The 18628-nt window shown below is 37.6% G+C and overlaps 1 protein-coding gene across 1 annotated transcript; it reads right to left on the reverse strand.

Moving 5' to 3' along the window:
• Positions 1 to 939: 939 nt before the first annotated feature.
• On the reverse strand, positions 940 to 9176 carry LOC128186678 (transmembrane protein 132A-like). The gene is made up of 9 exons (XM_052856521.1): positions 8960 to 9176; positions 7017 to 7839; positions 6645 to 6794; positions 6228 to 6420; positions 5288 to 5431; positions 4829 to 5037; positions 4161 to 4461; positions 3740 to 3928; positions 940 to 3449 (listed from the first exon to the last, which is right to left on the reverse strand). Exons 1-9 carry the CDS (start codon positions 9009 to 9011, stop codon positions 2301 to 2303), a joined length of 3210 nt encoding a protein of 1069 aa, XP_052712481.1. The 5' UTR covers positions 9012 to 9176; the 3' UTR covers positions 940 to 2300.
• Positions 9177 to 18628: the final 9452 nt, after the last annotated feature.

The following is an 18628-nucleotide window of genomic DNA, read 5'->3' on the forward strand; positions in this document are numbered from 1 at the left end:
TTTTGCAAAGTTATACGTAACCATTAGAAACATAGCATGATAGAGGGTTCAGCCCCCCCCCCCCCCCACTTTTTCTCGCAGGAAAGATTATTGTTCCTAAATCTACCTTGAAAGATTGAGAAGTTAGATTCAGAAGCATACTCCCCCCCCCCCCCCCCCCCCCCCCCCCCCCCCCCCACGGATTAGGAATTTCATGAATTTGGAAAAAAGAAAATTTGGGTAAGTGATTTAAAATTTTTTTGGAAGTATAGGTATACTATTCCCCCCTCCCCCCCCCCCCCCCCCCCACGGATTAGGATTTCCATGATTTTGGGAATTACTTTTTTCACAATTTTACTTAGGATTAGTCTAGCCCCCCCCCCCCCCCCCCCACCACTTTCAATTTGCTTCCGACGCCTATGTAGCATGTATTTCTATATTATTACATGTTTTAAACTTCGGGTTCGTTGCCGACGTTGCGCGTGCGTCAGGCCGTTCTCAACGTGTTGACGGCCATAGGCCTACTGAACGGGCATTTGAAAAGCACGGTTGCGTTTATTTTGAACTCTTCACGTAGGTATTTAATATCCACCAACTCCCTCTGTAAAACTTATATTATTTTAGACAACTTATAAATAAAACTTAATAAATCGTCTTTGAAAACTATACGTATGTGTTTTCTCTCGCTGTGAATTATAATGAATCCCAAGTGGAAACGTACAGGTTTCCCTTTACAATTTTTTAAAGCCTTGTACGTTTCTCTCATGTACATGTAGTTTCTAATGTGCTGTGAAATAGCACACCTTACACGTTCACCGCATTTTGATAATCGTATATATGGAAAAGGCAAGAAATCCTCTGCAGTGTCGTCAGATGCGATTTCAAAAGCAAGAGGTAACACTGGACCAGAAAAGACGTAAAAAAATCCCCCATGTCACTCTCAAATCAACATAAATCTAGTTCTGTGTGTAATAATTTAATCATAAATCAATCCACAGTTATAGAAAATTAACAACCAATTCTAATTTTTGCAAATGAAGTAAGTACATGTACCATTATGTACCCAACATACTGTTTGATGAGACTAACAAACATTTATAAAGCTTTGGTAAAATTTCACAACATCGATTATTTGGTATACTTAACGGCAAGCTGGAGAAAGATAATTATATCTATCACAGTGAAATCAGAAACATTGTCTCAAATAAAGAAAAGGAGAAAATGGACAAATTACCAACCTGAAAAAATAATCATACATGTATATACATAGAATTATTTTTAATGCACCTTTTGAATGGATATTTCATAGTTTACGTAATTGAACCTATTTGTAACAATATCTTAATTCTTTCATCAAAAACATTGAGATTCAAGCTATAATTCTACAGGAGCACCAACAAAATATTCCTAAAAGATTATAAAGTTCTGAAATACTAGTCCAAATATATATGACTCCAAGTTCATTCGATAAGCAGTAGAAATCAAAAATTTCTTAAGATATCAGATATTACTACAAAGAAACTCTAGAAATGAAATAACTTTAATATTGTACTCTGTGACACATAGCACATAAAGTAAGGCAAAGAAGTACAAGAAAAAATGCACCATCTGAAACAAACTACTAATACTACTGAACCAGTCTTACTGTAATGTGACATCAAATGTCTATTGTACACAGAGATTCTAGCTGAACACAATACATTGCTATAATTGGTATACATGCGACCTGGATAAATAAAGGATTTAAAAATCTAATCAACAAATTTATGAACATGTAGCTTCATTACTAGTAATTCTAAAACTTGTTGCTGATGATATTTGTATATGTTTGAATTGAAATGCCCAATTTTTAGCAGGATAATCAAATGCACATTTGGCAATATCAAAACCTCTAAAGAATGTAATGTTATTTTGTTGCTAGTAAATACTTATTCAAATTTTTGCAAAGAAAATTCAAATTATCAGCTATGGCAAGTATACTGCAAGAGAAAATATCGAACCCTTTAGTATATGTATACATAGGATACACTGAGAAAATGCCTCCTTTTGATATTTTGTACTGTTAGGTCTGTAAACAAACTCTAAAACAATGACACTATAAATGTAAATAGCTGGTGGGATAAATCATGAACAAAAACAATATAAATGTATATAAACATATTAAACAAGAATATATCAATAGAAACAATAAACCATTAAAAGAAATGATATAAAATCATATCAATGCCAATGTAAGTTGGGGCTTTTTTAAAAATAAAAATGAATATCACATATGTAAAAGTTATAAATAAACAGGTAGCACAAGACTAAAACACAACACCCTAGGCTGAGGACTCCTTCAGATTGTCAAAATAGTCAGCCAGCTGATCCAGGGAGAGTCCCATGGCCTCGTAGTCCCACTTCTCCTCGGGGACCGTGGGTGAGGACTGGCTGGCGGTCTCACTGTTTCGGTTGCTGTTACTGTTGGTGTCCTCAGACAGAGGGTTTGCTGTGATGCGGATGCTGCACTCCGACCCTTTGATTGTGGATACAAAGCTGTTGCGATTACTGCTGTTGGCACTATTTCCTCGACTGGAGGAGGACCTGCTCTGACTGGATGTGGAGCGTAGATGACTTGTATGGTTTCCATTAAAGTCTTCCGCTGGCATGAGGGACTGCGAGCATTCTGTTTTTACGGAGCTGCGCTCTAGAGTAGCTCTACCGATCCAGACCCAATCTTTGGCTTGGTAAACGGGCTCTTTGTGACTTCTCTTGTGGACTTTTCTCTTCTTTTTATGTCTCACCATGAAAACAATGCAATTGATGAGGAATACAGAAATTCCAACACAGAAAACAGCAATAAGCACATACATTCCAATTTCCAAGGGAGATAATTTAGAATCATTGGGACTTTGTAATGGTTCCTTCATTGTTTGTGAATTCAAACTGACATAATCCTGAATCTGAGGGTTATTTTTGGCAAGGTCTTTTTCCAGGTCATTCAAAACAACCAATGTTTGAGAAGGATTCGCTTGTGAGAGTTTTTTATTCTTGACATCTTGACCCTTGTGACTTTGCTGTTGTTTGACAAGTTTATCTAGATCTTGAGGTTTCTTTGGCATGTAAACATTGTCATATCTGTCGCTGGCTCTGTTGTCACCATAATGACCATCACTAAACAAACGATCACTCTGCACCTGGTTCACCTGTGAAAAATCAGCCTCAGTTATCACATATCCTGTGGAGAGGGTTGGTATCTTCTTCTTTGGACAACTTCTTCCTTGTTTCAGTGAAGCTTTGATGGACTCTGCTCTGCCCTCTGACACGGCATACACTTTGATATCCGACAGGTTACTGACCAAATTTCCAACAACTTTGATAAGAACTTGATTTCTGTTTTCCATATCCAAGTAGAAGTCTGCATCTGAAACTTTGTCCAGTGGGAATCGGGTACCATCACTGTACTCAATGTGTACATCCAATATCCCACTCTGGAAAATAAACATTCAATTAGAATTTTTTCTTTGAATTTTCTTTTCCATATCATATGTGCAATCAATTCAAGTTTAATCAAAACAATATGTCCTTGCAATTTAATGAAACTGCAAACAATTTACTGGTAATATAGCAGACTTGCTGGTCAAATACTGGTCATTTGTATAAAGTAATATAGTAGTAGCATCAGAAAATTTATCCTAATTTTTTTGTTTTCTTGTTTACTGCATACTACATGTTGATTTCAGCACAAACATGAGTACTACTACAGCAGGCTTGTTCATACCTGCCACTTGCTCTGGAACTTGCTGTATATGTGTCCCTTTGCTGACCAGGCCCCAGGGATATCTTGGGATGGGTAGACATCCAAACTAATCCCTGTCACAAGGTTGACAATGACCCTTGCTATCTCTACTTTATCATTTCCAACACGAATAATCCTAGCCGCCAAAACTCTGCCATTAGTAGTGGTTACCTATAAAAGAAGAATGATGAAATTGCAATATAGCAATTTATCCCATTCCACCTCAGATCCAAAAAATTTACATGATCATCAAAAAACTGCCTTCAATTAACCTCACCTATTCACTTTTACATTTGAAATCAAGATCTGAAATTTTTGGGGCTATTGAATATAGGCAAAAAAATTACAATAAGCTGTGGTACTCTGGTGGCTGCCTTTGAATGACAAAATTCAAATGCAATACCTGAACCTCTGTGAGGCCTGGACTCTGCCCCTGAAGAATGCTGTCCTCAAGACTGACAATTCTGGGATCAGCAACCCTCATCTGATTCTTCAGAAGATGAGTTATTTTCAAGGCAGCCTGTCTGTTGATGAAGTAGTCATAGCCAGCTGAAGTTGCTATATAAAATTTGACATACACATCTACCAGGGATTGTTGGAAACGTAACGAACAGCTCTTTCCATAGTGATTCTTGTATTTTTTGCTCAACAGAATGCTTGGGTGAGTCAGCATCCCCAGATCTACAACCCTCTTGTTTCTTGATCTAAAAACAAATAAAAGGTAAATATCAACACCTTAAAGTACAAAAAATGGTTGGAAACATTTACAGAGTTTTACATTTTGTTTCAAATATACAGTTCACCATAATGATATGTAAATGTACAAAAATCAGTAAAAAATATCAAAAGCAAAACAGTAGTTAATCAATGAATACATGTGTGAATGTACAAATAATATAAACTAAGGTCCACAAAAATTCTTGACCAGTGGACCTGCTGTCCACCAAGGTAAAATATATATATATAACAAAGATATAAAGATAAGCTAAGTTAATGTCAGAATGAAAAAAAATTCATTGTTTTCCTCATTTAAACATCTCCTAAAATATTGAATCAAATATATATAGAAACCTTCTTTTGTTCTTGAATGATCCCACTTTCCAAGACCGAATCCTGCTAAGTTTAGCATCTGAGATTTGGATATCTAGAGGATTCATGGGGATCCAGACTCTGACCGTGGTGAAGGCAGTGTGCTGGCCTGACTTGGTGATAATAGTCACATTGTGAGATCCACGACTCTCCGAACCATTCACATAAACGTATGAACAATCAGGTCTCACCTAAACATAAGTAATTCTAATATCATCTGGTTTCCTATTCAATAAAACTTGTTATTAAATGAAACAGTTTAAAGTTTTTAAGATCTTGTTACTAGTCCAGTCATATATACATGTATGTAATGTATACCACTTAAAGGAAAGCAAAATTTTCTAACTTTTAAGTTTATTTATCTGTAGGCCTGAATCTGTTTTATAACTAGCAGCACACACGTTTCTTTGTTAAAACTATCTGAATCTAGGTCACACCGACCTTGAGTACATCTGTCTCCTTTGAGTGACAAGCAGCATGTCCAGTAGCATCCATCAACGTATCCGTGTCCCTCACCAGGTACACACGCAGAGGATAGGTCTGTGTCACACCTGTCAACATCGCAAAGTTCAAGATTTCCTCCACCTGTGAATACACAAAAGTTAATAAATAAGCAAGCTGGCAATCTATGTTGAAAATAGTAATGGTAAAAGTATATATGATTCACACTAAAATAGACTTGAACAATAGCTGTACACAATTACTGATCAAACTATTTAGCTGAATCTGCAAATTCAAATCCCTAGTTAATGAACAATGATTGTACAGTGTGTGGTCACAGAGCATGTTGATTGATAGCCTTACAATGCATCTTGGATTAGCCTTGTCACTTAAATACCTTGTTACTTTGGTCTAGATTAATCAGCTGTTTAATCAATATTAATCACAGCTTCAGCTTCAATTAAAGTTTTGGAGAGGTACAGCTTTCTTCAACCCTCTAAATAACAAACATTATAGTGGGCCCCTTTCCAAATCCAAATTAAATTAAACATTTCCCACTTTGATATTTTGAAATTTGTATGCTTCAAAGAAGACTCTAATGGTGCACTGAATACCTGGTCATTCAGAAACATACTGTTTAGAAATTCATGGAAGCAAAAACATTTCACATCCATGTATTTTATTACATATAGGTATTCCATATGGTCAGCAAGAAATTTATTTTTATTAGTCAGTATAATCATATAGCAGCTTCATTCAATTTTGCAACACCACCAGTGAGGCAATGAATCATGTCAGATAAACCTTCCAGTGTCCATTTCTTCATCATTCGTATCTCAAGAATGGTAACCACTGACTATTTTTTTCTTTATTTTCTTTCCTTTAATAACAATATCAATACATCTTAACCACTTTTGTTTATACCTTATAACAATTTTACCTTTACAATGGTAACTAGTTTTTCGTTTCCTTTGCTCCTGAGATTAATCTTCGACACCACTTGGCTTTCTGAAGAAAAGTATTTCTCTCCCCTGCCATCCTTGTCATACTTGATACTCCATACCACTCTCCCAGATTCCACATTACTAATTGATGGCTCCACTTGTAACCGCCAGGCAAAAACATCCTGAACTCTGTTAAAGTAACACCATTTCATCAAATTGAATTGCAATTGCGACTTCAGTGATTTATTGAGATAGCAAAACCTGTTACAAAAAATCAATACTTTTAGAGAAAACGTTGTAAATTCTTGAAATTTCCAAGTGCTTTTCACACATTTCTGGAAAATATGGATTACAGTGAATTCTTTTTGATTTTAAATATCTATTTTTAAAATTAGAGTGGTGAGTATTCTTACAGACTGGATATTTTGTAGTTCTGTGGGTCTTTGAGATAGGCCATTACAGTGGCTGCTTTGCTATTCTTGTCTATGTCCACATGGACCAGCCATGGGCCGTCTCGGTCCGCTTCAGCTCCAATAATCATTAAACCCTGCCTCACCCGAGCACTGCACAATGGCAAAATACCACAATTCAATTAAACAAGTCATTTAAATGTTGCTGATACTTGAGCATTATCTAGTATATCGACTCAAATTGAATCCACACAGCACAAATATTAAATAGATTAAATTCTATTTTTATCAAATAAATACAAATATTAATTTTTTCTTTTGAAGTTTATCGACAATTCCTAATAAAAGTTTAATTTTCTCAATTTAACAGATTACCTCATTACAAGATTTCTCATGTCAGACCCTGCATCAAATTTTATTGGGACTTCAAAAACTGTGCCAGGATCAAATGCATTGGTTGGAACATCAATCAATATGTCCTCCTCCCTCTCTCTTTGAAACTCTTTCATATTTTCAGACAACACAATGTTAGCTAGAAACCTTCTACTACTGAGAACAGACTTCTCAAACAGTCGCCCCGGCACAATAGAGTTGGATGCACTCGCACACTCTTGGTTTTCTCCCTTCTGTGAAAATGCATAGTACACCCGCACTGTTAAATGATCCTGCCACCATGCTGAAGGCAAGGTTATGCCATTGACACAAGCACTATCCCCCGGCCCTAGGACACAAATGGAGGAGAGCTCCTCTTTGTCATGTTGCACGAACACATGACCACAAAGTCCATCATCAACAATAGAGGATGAATCTGTGGCTCCAGTTTCTGAGGGTCTCCTTTCCTCCTTATTTTTTTTGTGGGGACTGCTATGAATTAGGACCTGAAGCCTGGGATACTTCAGAGATAAGTTGTCTGTGACCACCTTTGCTGAAACATCCCTTCCAAACACTGTGCCATGGTATATTGGTTTGTCTACATGGTCAAGGTTTGGATAGATGGAAGATATGTCCTGAGGAATCACTTGTTCTTTTTCATAGGAACCACTTCTCACCCCTAACACATATTCCTCTGATGGCTGTGTCACTATGAAATCTTCCCTACGAGTCAAGGGGTCCCACAACTGTTTTTTGTGATAAACAGGTTTCAGGAAATATCCATCATTTGGGTCATTAAAATAAATTTCTAAACCTAAGGAACATCCTAAAAGAATAAAACAAAAACAAAATTGTAATAATTTAAAATATTTCTTGACAAATTCATGTACAACTGTACAATATAATGTATGTCCTTTATCATTAATATTTATTTTATCAAACATCAAATGAGAAAATTAACTGTAGATCTACCGGTAAACCATAGTAAACATACATACAAAGACTCTTTACTTTCAGGCATCTACTTGAAAACATAAAGAATGATGGATGTGTTCCTTTATGTAAAACTGATGAATAATATGCATGGTGTAGGCCAAATATTTAAATGGAATGTTACTGTACAGTATTAGACTAATATATCAATACATCACATCCCTAATGAAAAAAAATCCTACATTCAGTACAACTCTCTGCCATTGAATCATTTTCTTAATGAAGAATGTAAACATTTGGCTTTTAAGAGCAATACACCAGCAAATATCAACTCTCTATCATAAAGAACTTAAAAATCTTTATAAAGAATTCGCACACTATATTGACGGATCAATGCTACAAATTGCTTTAGGGTAATTCCTCTAAATATTGATTAATACCACTCAATGGGAACTATTTTTGTCAGCTAGCTGCAATAAACCTATGCCAAAAAAAAACCTCGGGAATATTCATGTACCTAAATAAATAGCTTTGAAGTTTTTATTGAAGCTATCACATACACACTACGGGCGTGCAGGGTTCTGCTCTGATAGATTGCCAGGTGACTTGCAGTTTTGTGTGTTAAAATGAAAAACTTTAAAAATAAACTTTGCAGGCCGATATTGGCTCTAAACTAAAGGTTATTGGCTCTGTAATGCAGGTTAATTAAGCTTATGTTATTCAGTTTTATCTATTTAATCAAACAATACATCAGTTGGAAAATTTTTACTTTACATTTAACCAAAACAAACAAATAAGATATTTCATGTCATCTAATGCATGAGCATCTGACCAAATACAAGATGAAGTTGACTTCTCCACTTGATCTCATCATTTTTATTCGGATTGGTCAAGCAACATAATCTCATTAAAAAAATCTGATTATTTTTCTGATTTATCAAGAGAATGCCATGAACTTGAAGAAGAGTATTTATATTGGTACATTTATATTATACACTTATAAATATACTTACCGAAACACAACACATAATATATTAAAGAAATGTGGATCAACACCTGGGCCATTATCTTTACACGCCTTTATAACATCTTCCTACATTTGTAAACATAAATGTGGATAAATCCGACTTTTTCTAATGAATCTCCCATGTTTAGCCTGTTGCTTTCGCTGCCTGCCAAGGAGCCTCCATCATTTTGATGTCTACCATTTTTTCACTGAATACGAAAAGAAGTTCCAATGTTCAAAATACAAATCATTTATTTTTAAACAGAACAAGATTTGATCGCTATTAGTTGGAACAATCTTATCGCATAAGCCAAAATAATATTAATGCGAAAGACGTGACAAATGGTAAATATAATTATGCACTATATTGTCTAGTTGTAGTATTCTTCCGCCATTAATAAATATTTGCCAGCGCAGGAGAGGATCCAGAGTTTGTCAAGTGGAAACCTGATTGAGTAGAAAGATTATGATACACGAATCAAAGATGGTTTGTATCTATGGTATCCTATCTCCATAATAGGATAATCTAAACGTATATTTCACAGTTCAAGAACGACAAAAAATATATATGCACTTAGATATAGCTTTAATCATGTTAATTATAAGGTTTACCAGTTGTTTATATATAAATACAGAGGGGAGAAATACGTACATGTCAAGTTTAAAGAAAATTATCATCACATCATATTAAGTTTATGTGAAATTCCCAAGATTTTTAGAAATTCAGATACTATAAAATCATTTTATTTGGAAGGCATATTTTGGGAGGGGCAATGAAATTAAGTAGATTTTTGCAGACGACACATGCAGACTGTACTGAATGTGAAACATTTTCGCATTTTTCGTGTTCTATTCATAACTTGAGAAGTTCGTGTTTTCTTAAAGTGATAGACCCGGCAGGTAACTGATATACCATCATTAACGATGAGCATGCATAGATTTGTCAGTGCAAAAGCACATATTAAGTGAGTTGTAAGTGGGGGAGGGTCATATACAGAGACAGAAAAAAATGTATAAACATAAATTTCACAGTAAAGAAATGATAATGAGAAAAATCATCAAGATTATCAGATGAAAAAATAATTTTGATACGGGATTGCCAGGTTGATTAAAAACATAGGCGTCGGAACCGGGGGGGGGGGGGGGACTTAGCCATTAGGCACATAACATTATAGAGGGTTTAGCGCCCCCCCCCCCCCCCTCCTTTTTCTCGCAAGAAAGATAATTGTTCCTGAATTTATGTAGAAATATTGAGATGTTGGAGTCATAGGTAATCTAAAAATCCCTTGACTTGCAAAGATGGCATATCTATATCTAACTATGTCATGATAAAAAAGATAATTAGGCTACATTTTCTTTTCTTATTTCAGTTCCGGTGGAGGACTACATTACTGTATATAGCTTTGTTGGTAAATGGAGTGGTGGTTGCATATTCCCAAAATGATGTAAGGAGAGAGAGAGAGAGAGAGAGAGAGAGAGAGAGAGAGAGCATGGTTAGCAAATTAACATTTATGACCTACATAATTTGTGTATAAATTACGATTGTGTGTCCCTGCACTTCGGTTTTCAAATGCAATTTCATCAAGAGAACATGAATTAAGGTTCTGGAAAATCACAGACAGCAATTGAAAATACCATATAAAGTCAGTATTCTCTTTTGAGAAGTGGACATGTATAAATGTGTCTAAAACCAAGGTTGTCATTTTTAGAAATAGTGGGAAAATATCAGATCTTGAAAGCTGGTTATACAATGAACAAAAAAAAGAAGTTGTGAATACTTTTAAGTATCTAGGTATGTTATTTACCTTCAATGGAATTTTTTTACAAACAAAAAAATATGTAGCAGATCAAGGACGGAATTAAAGCACTTTTTGCAATATCAAACACTATGAAAAATTATTCTTTTAATGTTGAAATTCAATGTTCTGTATTTGATATGTATGTAATGGATAAATAACGAGATGGTGTTGAATAGTTTAGAGAAAACATTCCCTCCGAGGGCCAAAGGCCCGAGGAGGGGATGTTTTCTCTAAACTATTCAACACTATCGAGTTATTTATCTTAGTTAAAAAAATTCCCCCATTTGAGCCTTTAAGAAGCATTGACCCATTCATATATCCAACTGTGATGTCATACACAAGTATAATTCCAGCAATACCATACACAATAGCCTAACCAAACACACCTTTTTAATCATGGACGAGTGAACAGGTGCGCATGTTATAGAAAACCATACCGCTGTACTGAGCAGACATAGATTTAGAAGATGAATTTTTTAACGCAAAGTACACACTTGTACAATGTTTATAGATATCCACAGTTCCTGGAAAGACATGGATACCGTTTGAATGAATGATATTTTAAACTTGCAAGGAGAAAGGAAAAATCAGAATTTTGACGTCAATTAACAGACAATGATTTATCTAAAAAATTGATAGGAGTCTTATGAAGTCAACATGCGACAATATTTCCTATATTGTTAAACTAATTAAAAGGAGTGATATGGTTCAAGGTTCAATGAGGAAGTCTAAAAGTTTATGAAAGTGATTTATATGTGATCCCGAATCTATCAAAATTAAGAAAAGGAGATATTTCTGCAAAAAATTTATTCGTGGCTTATCGGATATACATTTATGGATGACAAAATTCTGTTTTATAAATTTGGATTTATGTTGGAAATACACGTTTCAACATTTTTTCAGTTTTCTTTGTTTAATGCCCAGTTGGATATTTGAATATCCAACTGATTGACGGTTGGATATTAAAAATATCCAACTCCTATCAGTTGGATATTTATATATCCAACACCTGCTGGTTGAATAGTGAAAATAAACGTTGACTAAATACAATGGGTGACGTCATAGAAGTTTTTTAAGTACATGTATACATGTAGTATTCTTTCATATGTCTGTATTTGGGGTTTCCACAAAGCATCCGATATAGACTGAAAAGGTACATCTCAATTTTTGTTAAGAGAATTCGTACAAATAATTTAGTTTATTGTGAACTGGGTAGATTGCCTTCCTATATTAGGAAAAACCTACGAAATTTTAAATATAGGTTAAAAATACAAAAAAAATTATCTTGAAGGAAGCATACGAAAGCATGCTTGTCAATAACAGTAACTGGATGGTTTCCATACAAAGCGAGTTGTCTAGCATGGGTCTAAAATATTTGTTTGACGAAACTTACATTAGTTTTCCTTAAGTACCTGTAAACATCTTGGTGGTATAGATGCGTGATTATCCCGTCATCAGGTGAATCCTCCTTCCTCGGTCGTTTCGGCGCTGTCCACTACAACCTCCAGAGGTGCGCCGACTGGGGTGATCAGCTCCCAGCCGGGACCATCCAGCTATCCGCCTGTGAAATGATCTTACATTCACAATTGTCTCTCACTGTCTTCCCCACTGTTCCTCTCTTATTCTCCACAACTATAGCGATGCTATTTCTGCCTCTCTGCTTAGTCGCCCTATGAGCTGTCTTCTCTCCAACCCAATAACTCCGATGACTCTCAGGGCCTGCCACAAGGATTGTCCAACAAAGCCCCGCACGCCAACCTCCACTGGGAAACACCATCTGCCACAAGCTCCTGATATTTTCCCATTTTCTGCTCATATGCGTCTTCCATTCTCTCCTCCCAAGGAACTGTCAGCTCCACTATAATTACCTGCCTACTTTCCAAAGACCAGATCACTATGTCAGGTCGCTTGTTGGTGGATGCTACTTCCGTTGGGAATTGCATTCTGGATTTCAGGTCAGCCAGCATTTGCCAGTCTCCTGCCGTGCCAAGAAGTCCTCTACCCTCCCCAGTGCTGCCTATCTTCTCCCTCTCTCCTGCTCTTACAAAGTTGATGAACTTGAGCCGCTTGTCCTTTGGTGGTCTCTTCCTGGCTTTTTCAAGAGAGTCTGCAAGCACCGAAAGTATCTGGTCATGCCGCCATGTATACCGGCCTTCAGACAATGCTACGGAGCACGATGACAATATATGCTCCAAATTTGCTGGTTTTCCACAAAGTTTGCAATTTGGGTCATCAGATAAACCCCATACTGCCAAATTTGTTGGACTTGGTAGCACATCATATACTGATCTTAGGAGAAACTGCAATCTGTTTGGCTCCCTCGACCATATGTCATTCCAGGTCACTTTCCTCTGCCTTACTGCTTCCCAATTCACCCAGCTTCGCACTTTGGTAACCTTGTATTCTTCGACGAGATGATAGTGGTAATTGTAGTTTAGTCCCTACACTGTAGAGTCCCACGCTACTAAAGCACTATGGTATTGCTAGCCATCGGCGAAGGGATTTTGTAGTCAGGCGCTCCATAGCCTCTACCCGGGACATTGGTACATCGTACACCTGCAAAGGCCACAAAATCCGAGGGAGTACTCCATGCTGGTATATCCAGGTTTTGTATTTTCCTGGGAGTCCACTTTTGTCTATTGCGTACATCCACTGTTGTAGTTGTTCTACAGTGTTGGTTGTGTTCTTGGTGTCCCTCAGTGTGTCATCAAAATACTTCCCCAGGCATTTCACTGGCTTCTCTGAGACTGATGGAATTATCTCCTGTCCAAGCTGGAAGTCGTAGTTTGTCACCCTTCCTTTCTTCAGCACCAGACTTCTAGACTTTGATGGTTTGATTTTCATCCTAGCCCAACTGATAGGCTTTTCTATTTTTTTGAGTGTCCATCTTGCTTCAATTGCAGTCTTAGTACTGATTGTCATATCATCCATGAATGCACACACTGGTGGTTGACGTATGCCTGCTCTCATCCATGGGCCTCTACTCATTTTCTCTGCTGATTTCACCAGTAGGTTCATAGCTGCTGCGAATAGTATGACTGAGATAATACAGCCAGTGACTATGCCAACTTCTAGTCGTTGCCATGAGGTTGTGTAATCTCCAATGGAGAATCTCAACTCCAGTCTGTTGAAATATTCCTCTAATAGATGTCTTGTCTTTGCTGGAACATGATACTTCTCCAAGGTTAGCTGCACAAGTTTGTGTGGCATCGATCCATAGGCATTGGCAAGATCTAACCAAAGAACAGCTAACTCCCCTTTTCCTTCTCTGGCCTCCCTAATAATTTGAGTGAGAACGCTTGTGTGCTCAATACAGCCTTATACACCTAGGACTCCCCCTTTCTGCACTGCTATGTCCACATACGGTAGTTGTTGTCCAACATGTATCTTGTCATGTGGTTAGCCATTACTGAGAGCAAGATCTTCCCTTCTACGTTCAAGAGTGATATAGTTCTGAACTGTGACAGGTTCTTGGAATTCTCCTCCTTGGGGATGTACATGTAGCAGCCCCCTGCCTGATTCCAGCTGTCTGCCAGGCGACCTCTTCTCCAAATGACCAGGATATGTTTCCATAAATGTCTTATAAACTTTATATGGAATACCATTTGGTCCTGGCGCTGATGCTGCTCTTGCTTTCCGGATGACATCTCTCACCTCTTTGGCCGTAGGTTCGCTTTCATCAAAGATGTGTTCTGGTTCACATACTTGCATAAGTTTGGGTTGCTCAGGCAATTCTTCATCCCTCTTCTCATCACTGTGGACTTCTTTTAGATGTTTTTCCAGTTCTGCTTTCTCAGCCAGCAGCTTTCCTGAGCTTTACTTCCCTAACAGCTTTGATGTAAGTTGAAATGGGTTTGCTGTAAACCTTGCTCTTGCTCTGGCCCTTTCTTTCCTTCTCTTCCTGCTCCTTTCTGCCCTGTTCAGTATCTTCAGTCGCTCTCTCATGCCTTGTCTTAGCTCTGCCAAAGCTGCTCTTTCCTCTTCGGGTGCGACTCTGTATCTCTTTGACAACTTCCTCAAATCTCTCCTTATCGACGCTCTTTCCTGTTGTCGTCTATTTCTGTGCCCAGTTGATTGCTGTTGTTTCTGCTGGACCTCTTCCAAACCGAATCTCTCCTTTCCCACATTGTACATAATTGTGGCCATGGCCTCCACTTTTTTGTCTATTCCTCCAGCCAATGATGTGTTCAGGATTGAATCTACATCAAAATCAAATTGGTCCTAATCTGCTTTGTTGTTATTAGGTGGCCACCTGATTTTCTGCTTCCGTTCTCCAGATTTTGTATCAATACTGGGCACTGGCATCACCTGGCTGTGATCCTCTTGAGCCTGCTGGTCGACTTCCTCGCTGTCTGACACTTGGACGCTGTGGTCACTTTGGTCTGAGTCCTGGACCACCTCCTCCTCCGTCTCACCAGGTTGCCCTGTGCGTTGTGCCAGTCGTTGATTTGGTCTGCACCCCATTTTGCGATATGGATCTTCAGCCCCCTTGCGTTCTTCAGGGTCTTTCCACAACTGCAAGTTGATTTGTTAATCCTGTTCATCTCAGTCCTTTGACAGTTGGTAGTCGTATCCATGTAATCCTCCTGGTTAGGTCACTCATCCTCCCCCACTATCATGGGACCTTGGGGGTATCTTAGTATGTATCTGTCTATAGCAGATATAATAGGTTCCTCTTCACAGAGGATGTCCATTGGCCTGCTAAGCCTCCAGACCCTGGGGTGTCCGTCTTTCCAGACTGTCTCCTGTCTATCCAGGTTGTCACTGCCCTATTCACAGTCGTCATCCAGTCAGTGATCAGCTCCCAGCCCGGGACCATCCAGCTATCCGCCTGTGAACTGATCTTACATTCACAATTGTCTCTCTCTGTATTCCCCACTGTTCCTCTCTTATTCTCCACAACCATAGCGATGCTATTTCTGCCTCTCTGCTTAGTTGCCCTATGAGCTGTCTTCTCTCCAACCCAATAACTCTGATGACTCTCAGGGCTCACCACAAGGATTGTCCAACAAAGCCCCGCGCGCCAACCTCCACTGAGAAACACCATACTCTCCACCCTCTCTCCTGACAATCTGCCACAAGCTCCTGATATTTTCCCATTTTCCGCTCAAATGCGTCTTCCATTCTCTCCTCCCAAGGAACTGTCAGCTAAGAAAAGTATTTTTCGAACTTCATTACACTCTTTATATATTGAAAAAGGTCGACACAACAAGGTGCCAAGAAATGAAAGATTTTGCAATCATTGTAATAAAAAAAGATATAGAAGTTGAGTTCCACTTTATACTCATGAGTCCTTTTTACGCTGAATTATGCTAGAAATATATAAAGAGTTTTTTTTACAAAAAAAACAACAATTGTTTTTAAGCTAGTTAAACTTTTAAGTGTTAACAATACAAAGGAACTCAATAATTTAGGTAAATATTTGTCTAGCGCTTTCAAAATGAGAGCACAGCAATGTAATAATACATGTACTACAGTTTAAGCTACTTATCATACATTTATGTCCATTCATATTTTAAGATATGTACATGATTATATTGTCCTAATATTCCACTCACTTACTGCACATCGCACATTTGTAGAACATTTTATATGTATTATAATTTGTATTCCGATGAGTTGTAAAGCTCAAAGATAATAAATTGAATTGAATTGGACAGGCAAAGCATACATCCAAGCTATGCCTGTCAACTTCTCAAAAGAGAATAATAAGTTAGATCAATCTGATTAAAGTTAGACTTGTAAAACCGCTTCACTACGATACACTTATCATGACTTATGCATAGCTTATAGCAGAGGAGTGGTTTTACAGGTCTAATTCTGATTAGATTGAAGTTAGATGGACTGTATGACAAGTGTTTTGATTCAAAAATTGATTTGGGTATACACTGAGCTCTTAAATTCTAAAAATGATAAGCCTTTCTCTTTTTTTAATAAATGAAAAATTATGTTAATAATAATATTGAGCGACAATCAATTATTAGTCCCCTACCAGTTTTCACCGGAGGGGACTATAGTTTTCCTCTGCGTCCGTCAGTCTGTGCGTCTGTCTGTCTGTCTGTCCATCTGTCTGTCTGTCACACTTCAGTTTTCCACCCTATTTTTCTTTATGCGTTTGAGGAATAATATGAAATTTGCTGAACAGCTTCAAAATGTCAAACTACAGATCAAGTTTACACTTTTGTAGCGTCTGGTTGACATATTTTCAAGAAAATTAAATTTTATATTCCAATTTTTTAATGTTCGAGGTCGATATTCTGCATAACAGTGCACTGTTTTCACAATTTCCACAAACCGTTAGGGGGCGTGTATTACTTATGCAATACTCTCAGAATGCTTGTTTATAAAGTGATAAAATTAAGAAGTTGAACACCTTTTACGCTGACAATTGTGTTCAAACAATTAATATATACACTTACAGATGGGAAATTTGTTTAAACAAAATCATTGGCACTCAAGTTAAAATTATTAGCTCACCTGAGCTGAAAGCTCAAGTGAGCTTTTCTGATCACCCGTTGTCCGTCGTCCGTCCGTCCGTCCGTCCGTCCGTCTGTTCTTCCACAGTATTCCAAGTGGGGTCATTTGTGAGTATTTTTGGTGTTTGTGGGGTTATAATTGCTTGCGGGGTTAACCTCACAAGATTTTTGTTTTTACGTGTACAGAATACCTTCAGGGGTTCAAAAAATCAAGTATGACATTTAACCCCATAAGCAGTTTGTCTTAGTGTAAATCGTCTTTGACACCACGTTGTCCGCGGACAAGATCATTAGAAATCTCTCGGACAATGTGGCGGGGTTTATACGTCATACGCATGCGCAGTTAGCCCTATACAGATGCGCAGTAACCTCAGAAGAGACCCGTCATTGCAGAAGGACGGATGTGGAGTTGAGCCAGGTAAGTTATCTTTTACTAATTTTTATGATGTAACACATCCTTAGTACATAAAATTCTTGAATAGCTTGTACATTTAACGACTTTGAATTACGGGGAGCACACGCTTGTTCACCGACATTTGTTGTGGTTTGCAAAAACATCTCGAAAGTCATGTCTTCTGTTCGAGTACGCGGGGAATCAAATTTTGTGATTAGCATCATTTATATTTTATCGCTATCAGTTGTAACGGCTCTCCTGACAAATATTTTGGCGTGGGGAATCGCTCCCATCCCCAATTTTTTGACCCAAGAGCAATAGTTCTATGCCTGTTCAACAGAGCGGGTGCTCGCGAGCGCTCTCCAAAATTTCCTATACCCGCAACACAAATTTTGGCGAGCGCTCGCGGGCGCTCTCTCTGCTGAACACGCCTGAACATTTCAGGGACTTCTTCTTTTTTCTATATTAGCAAATATGTAATTTTCTTACAAAAGTTTAAAAATAAACTACACATCTGAAATATTCGCTAATTTCGCCAGTGGCGAATCTTTTTCAAAATTGGAGTAAAGAAATCTAAATGTGGCGAAAATTAATTTTTGGTGACTTCTTAAGTTTAATGTGTTTCTCATTCCCACCCGTTTGTTTTACTTTATTCGGTTAGTCTGTGTTAATTCAATCACCACGTGCAACTGGAAATCTCGCATCGCTTCAGTGCACACAGCTCTGACCATAGATTAGCCCCAGGCTATTTATGGCTTCAGACCATCAATTGTTATGTAACACTTGGAAGGGTGCTCTCACTGAACTTGCTAAACTTCTTTAGTTATGAACAGAATAAAATATGCATCATAAAATTTTAAGTAAAAAATCTTAAATAATATTTGTTCCCATGTTTAGAAGTTATTAAATACTTATTGCAATGCAGCTGGTTGCCATAGAAATCATCAGGGTACTGCAAGTGATGACAGTTTTCTTATTTAGAACTTGGAACATACTTCACTTACAGA

This window comes from Crassostrea angulata, chromosome 6 (assembly GCF_025612915.1).
Source record: "Crassostrea angulata isolate pt1a10 chromosome 6, ASM2561291v2, whole genome shotgun sequence".
NCBI classification, from domain to species: Eukaryota; Metazoa; Mollusca; class Bivalvia; order Ostreida; family Ostreidae; genus Magallana; species Magallana angulata.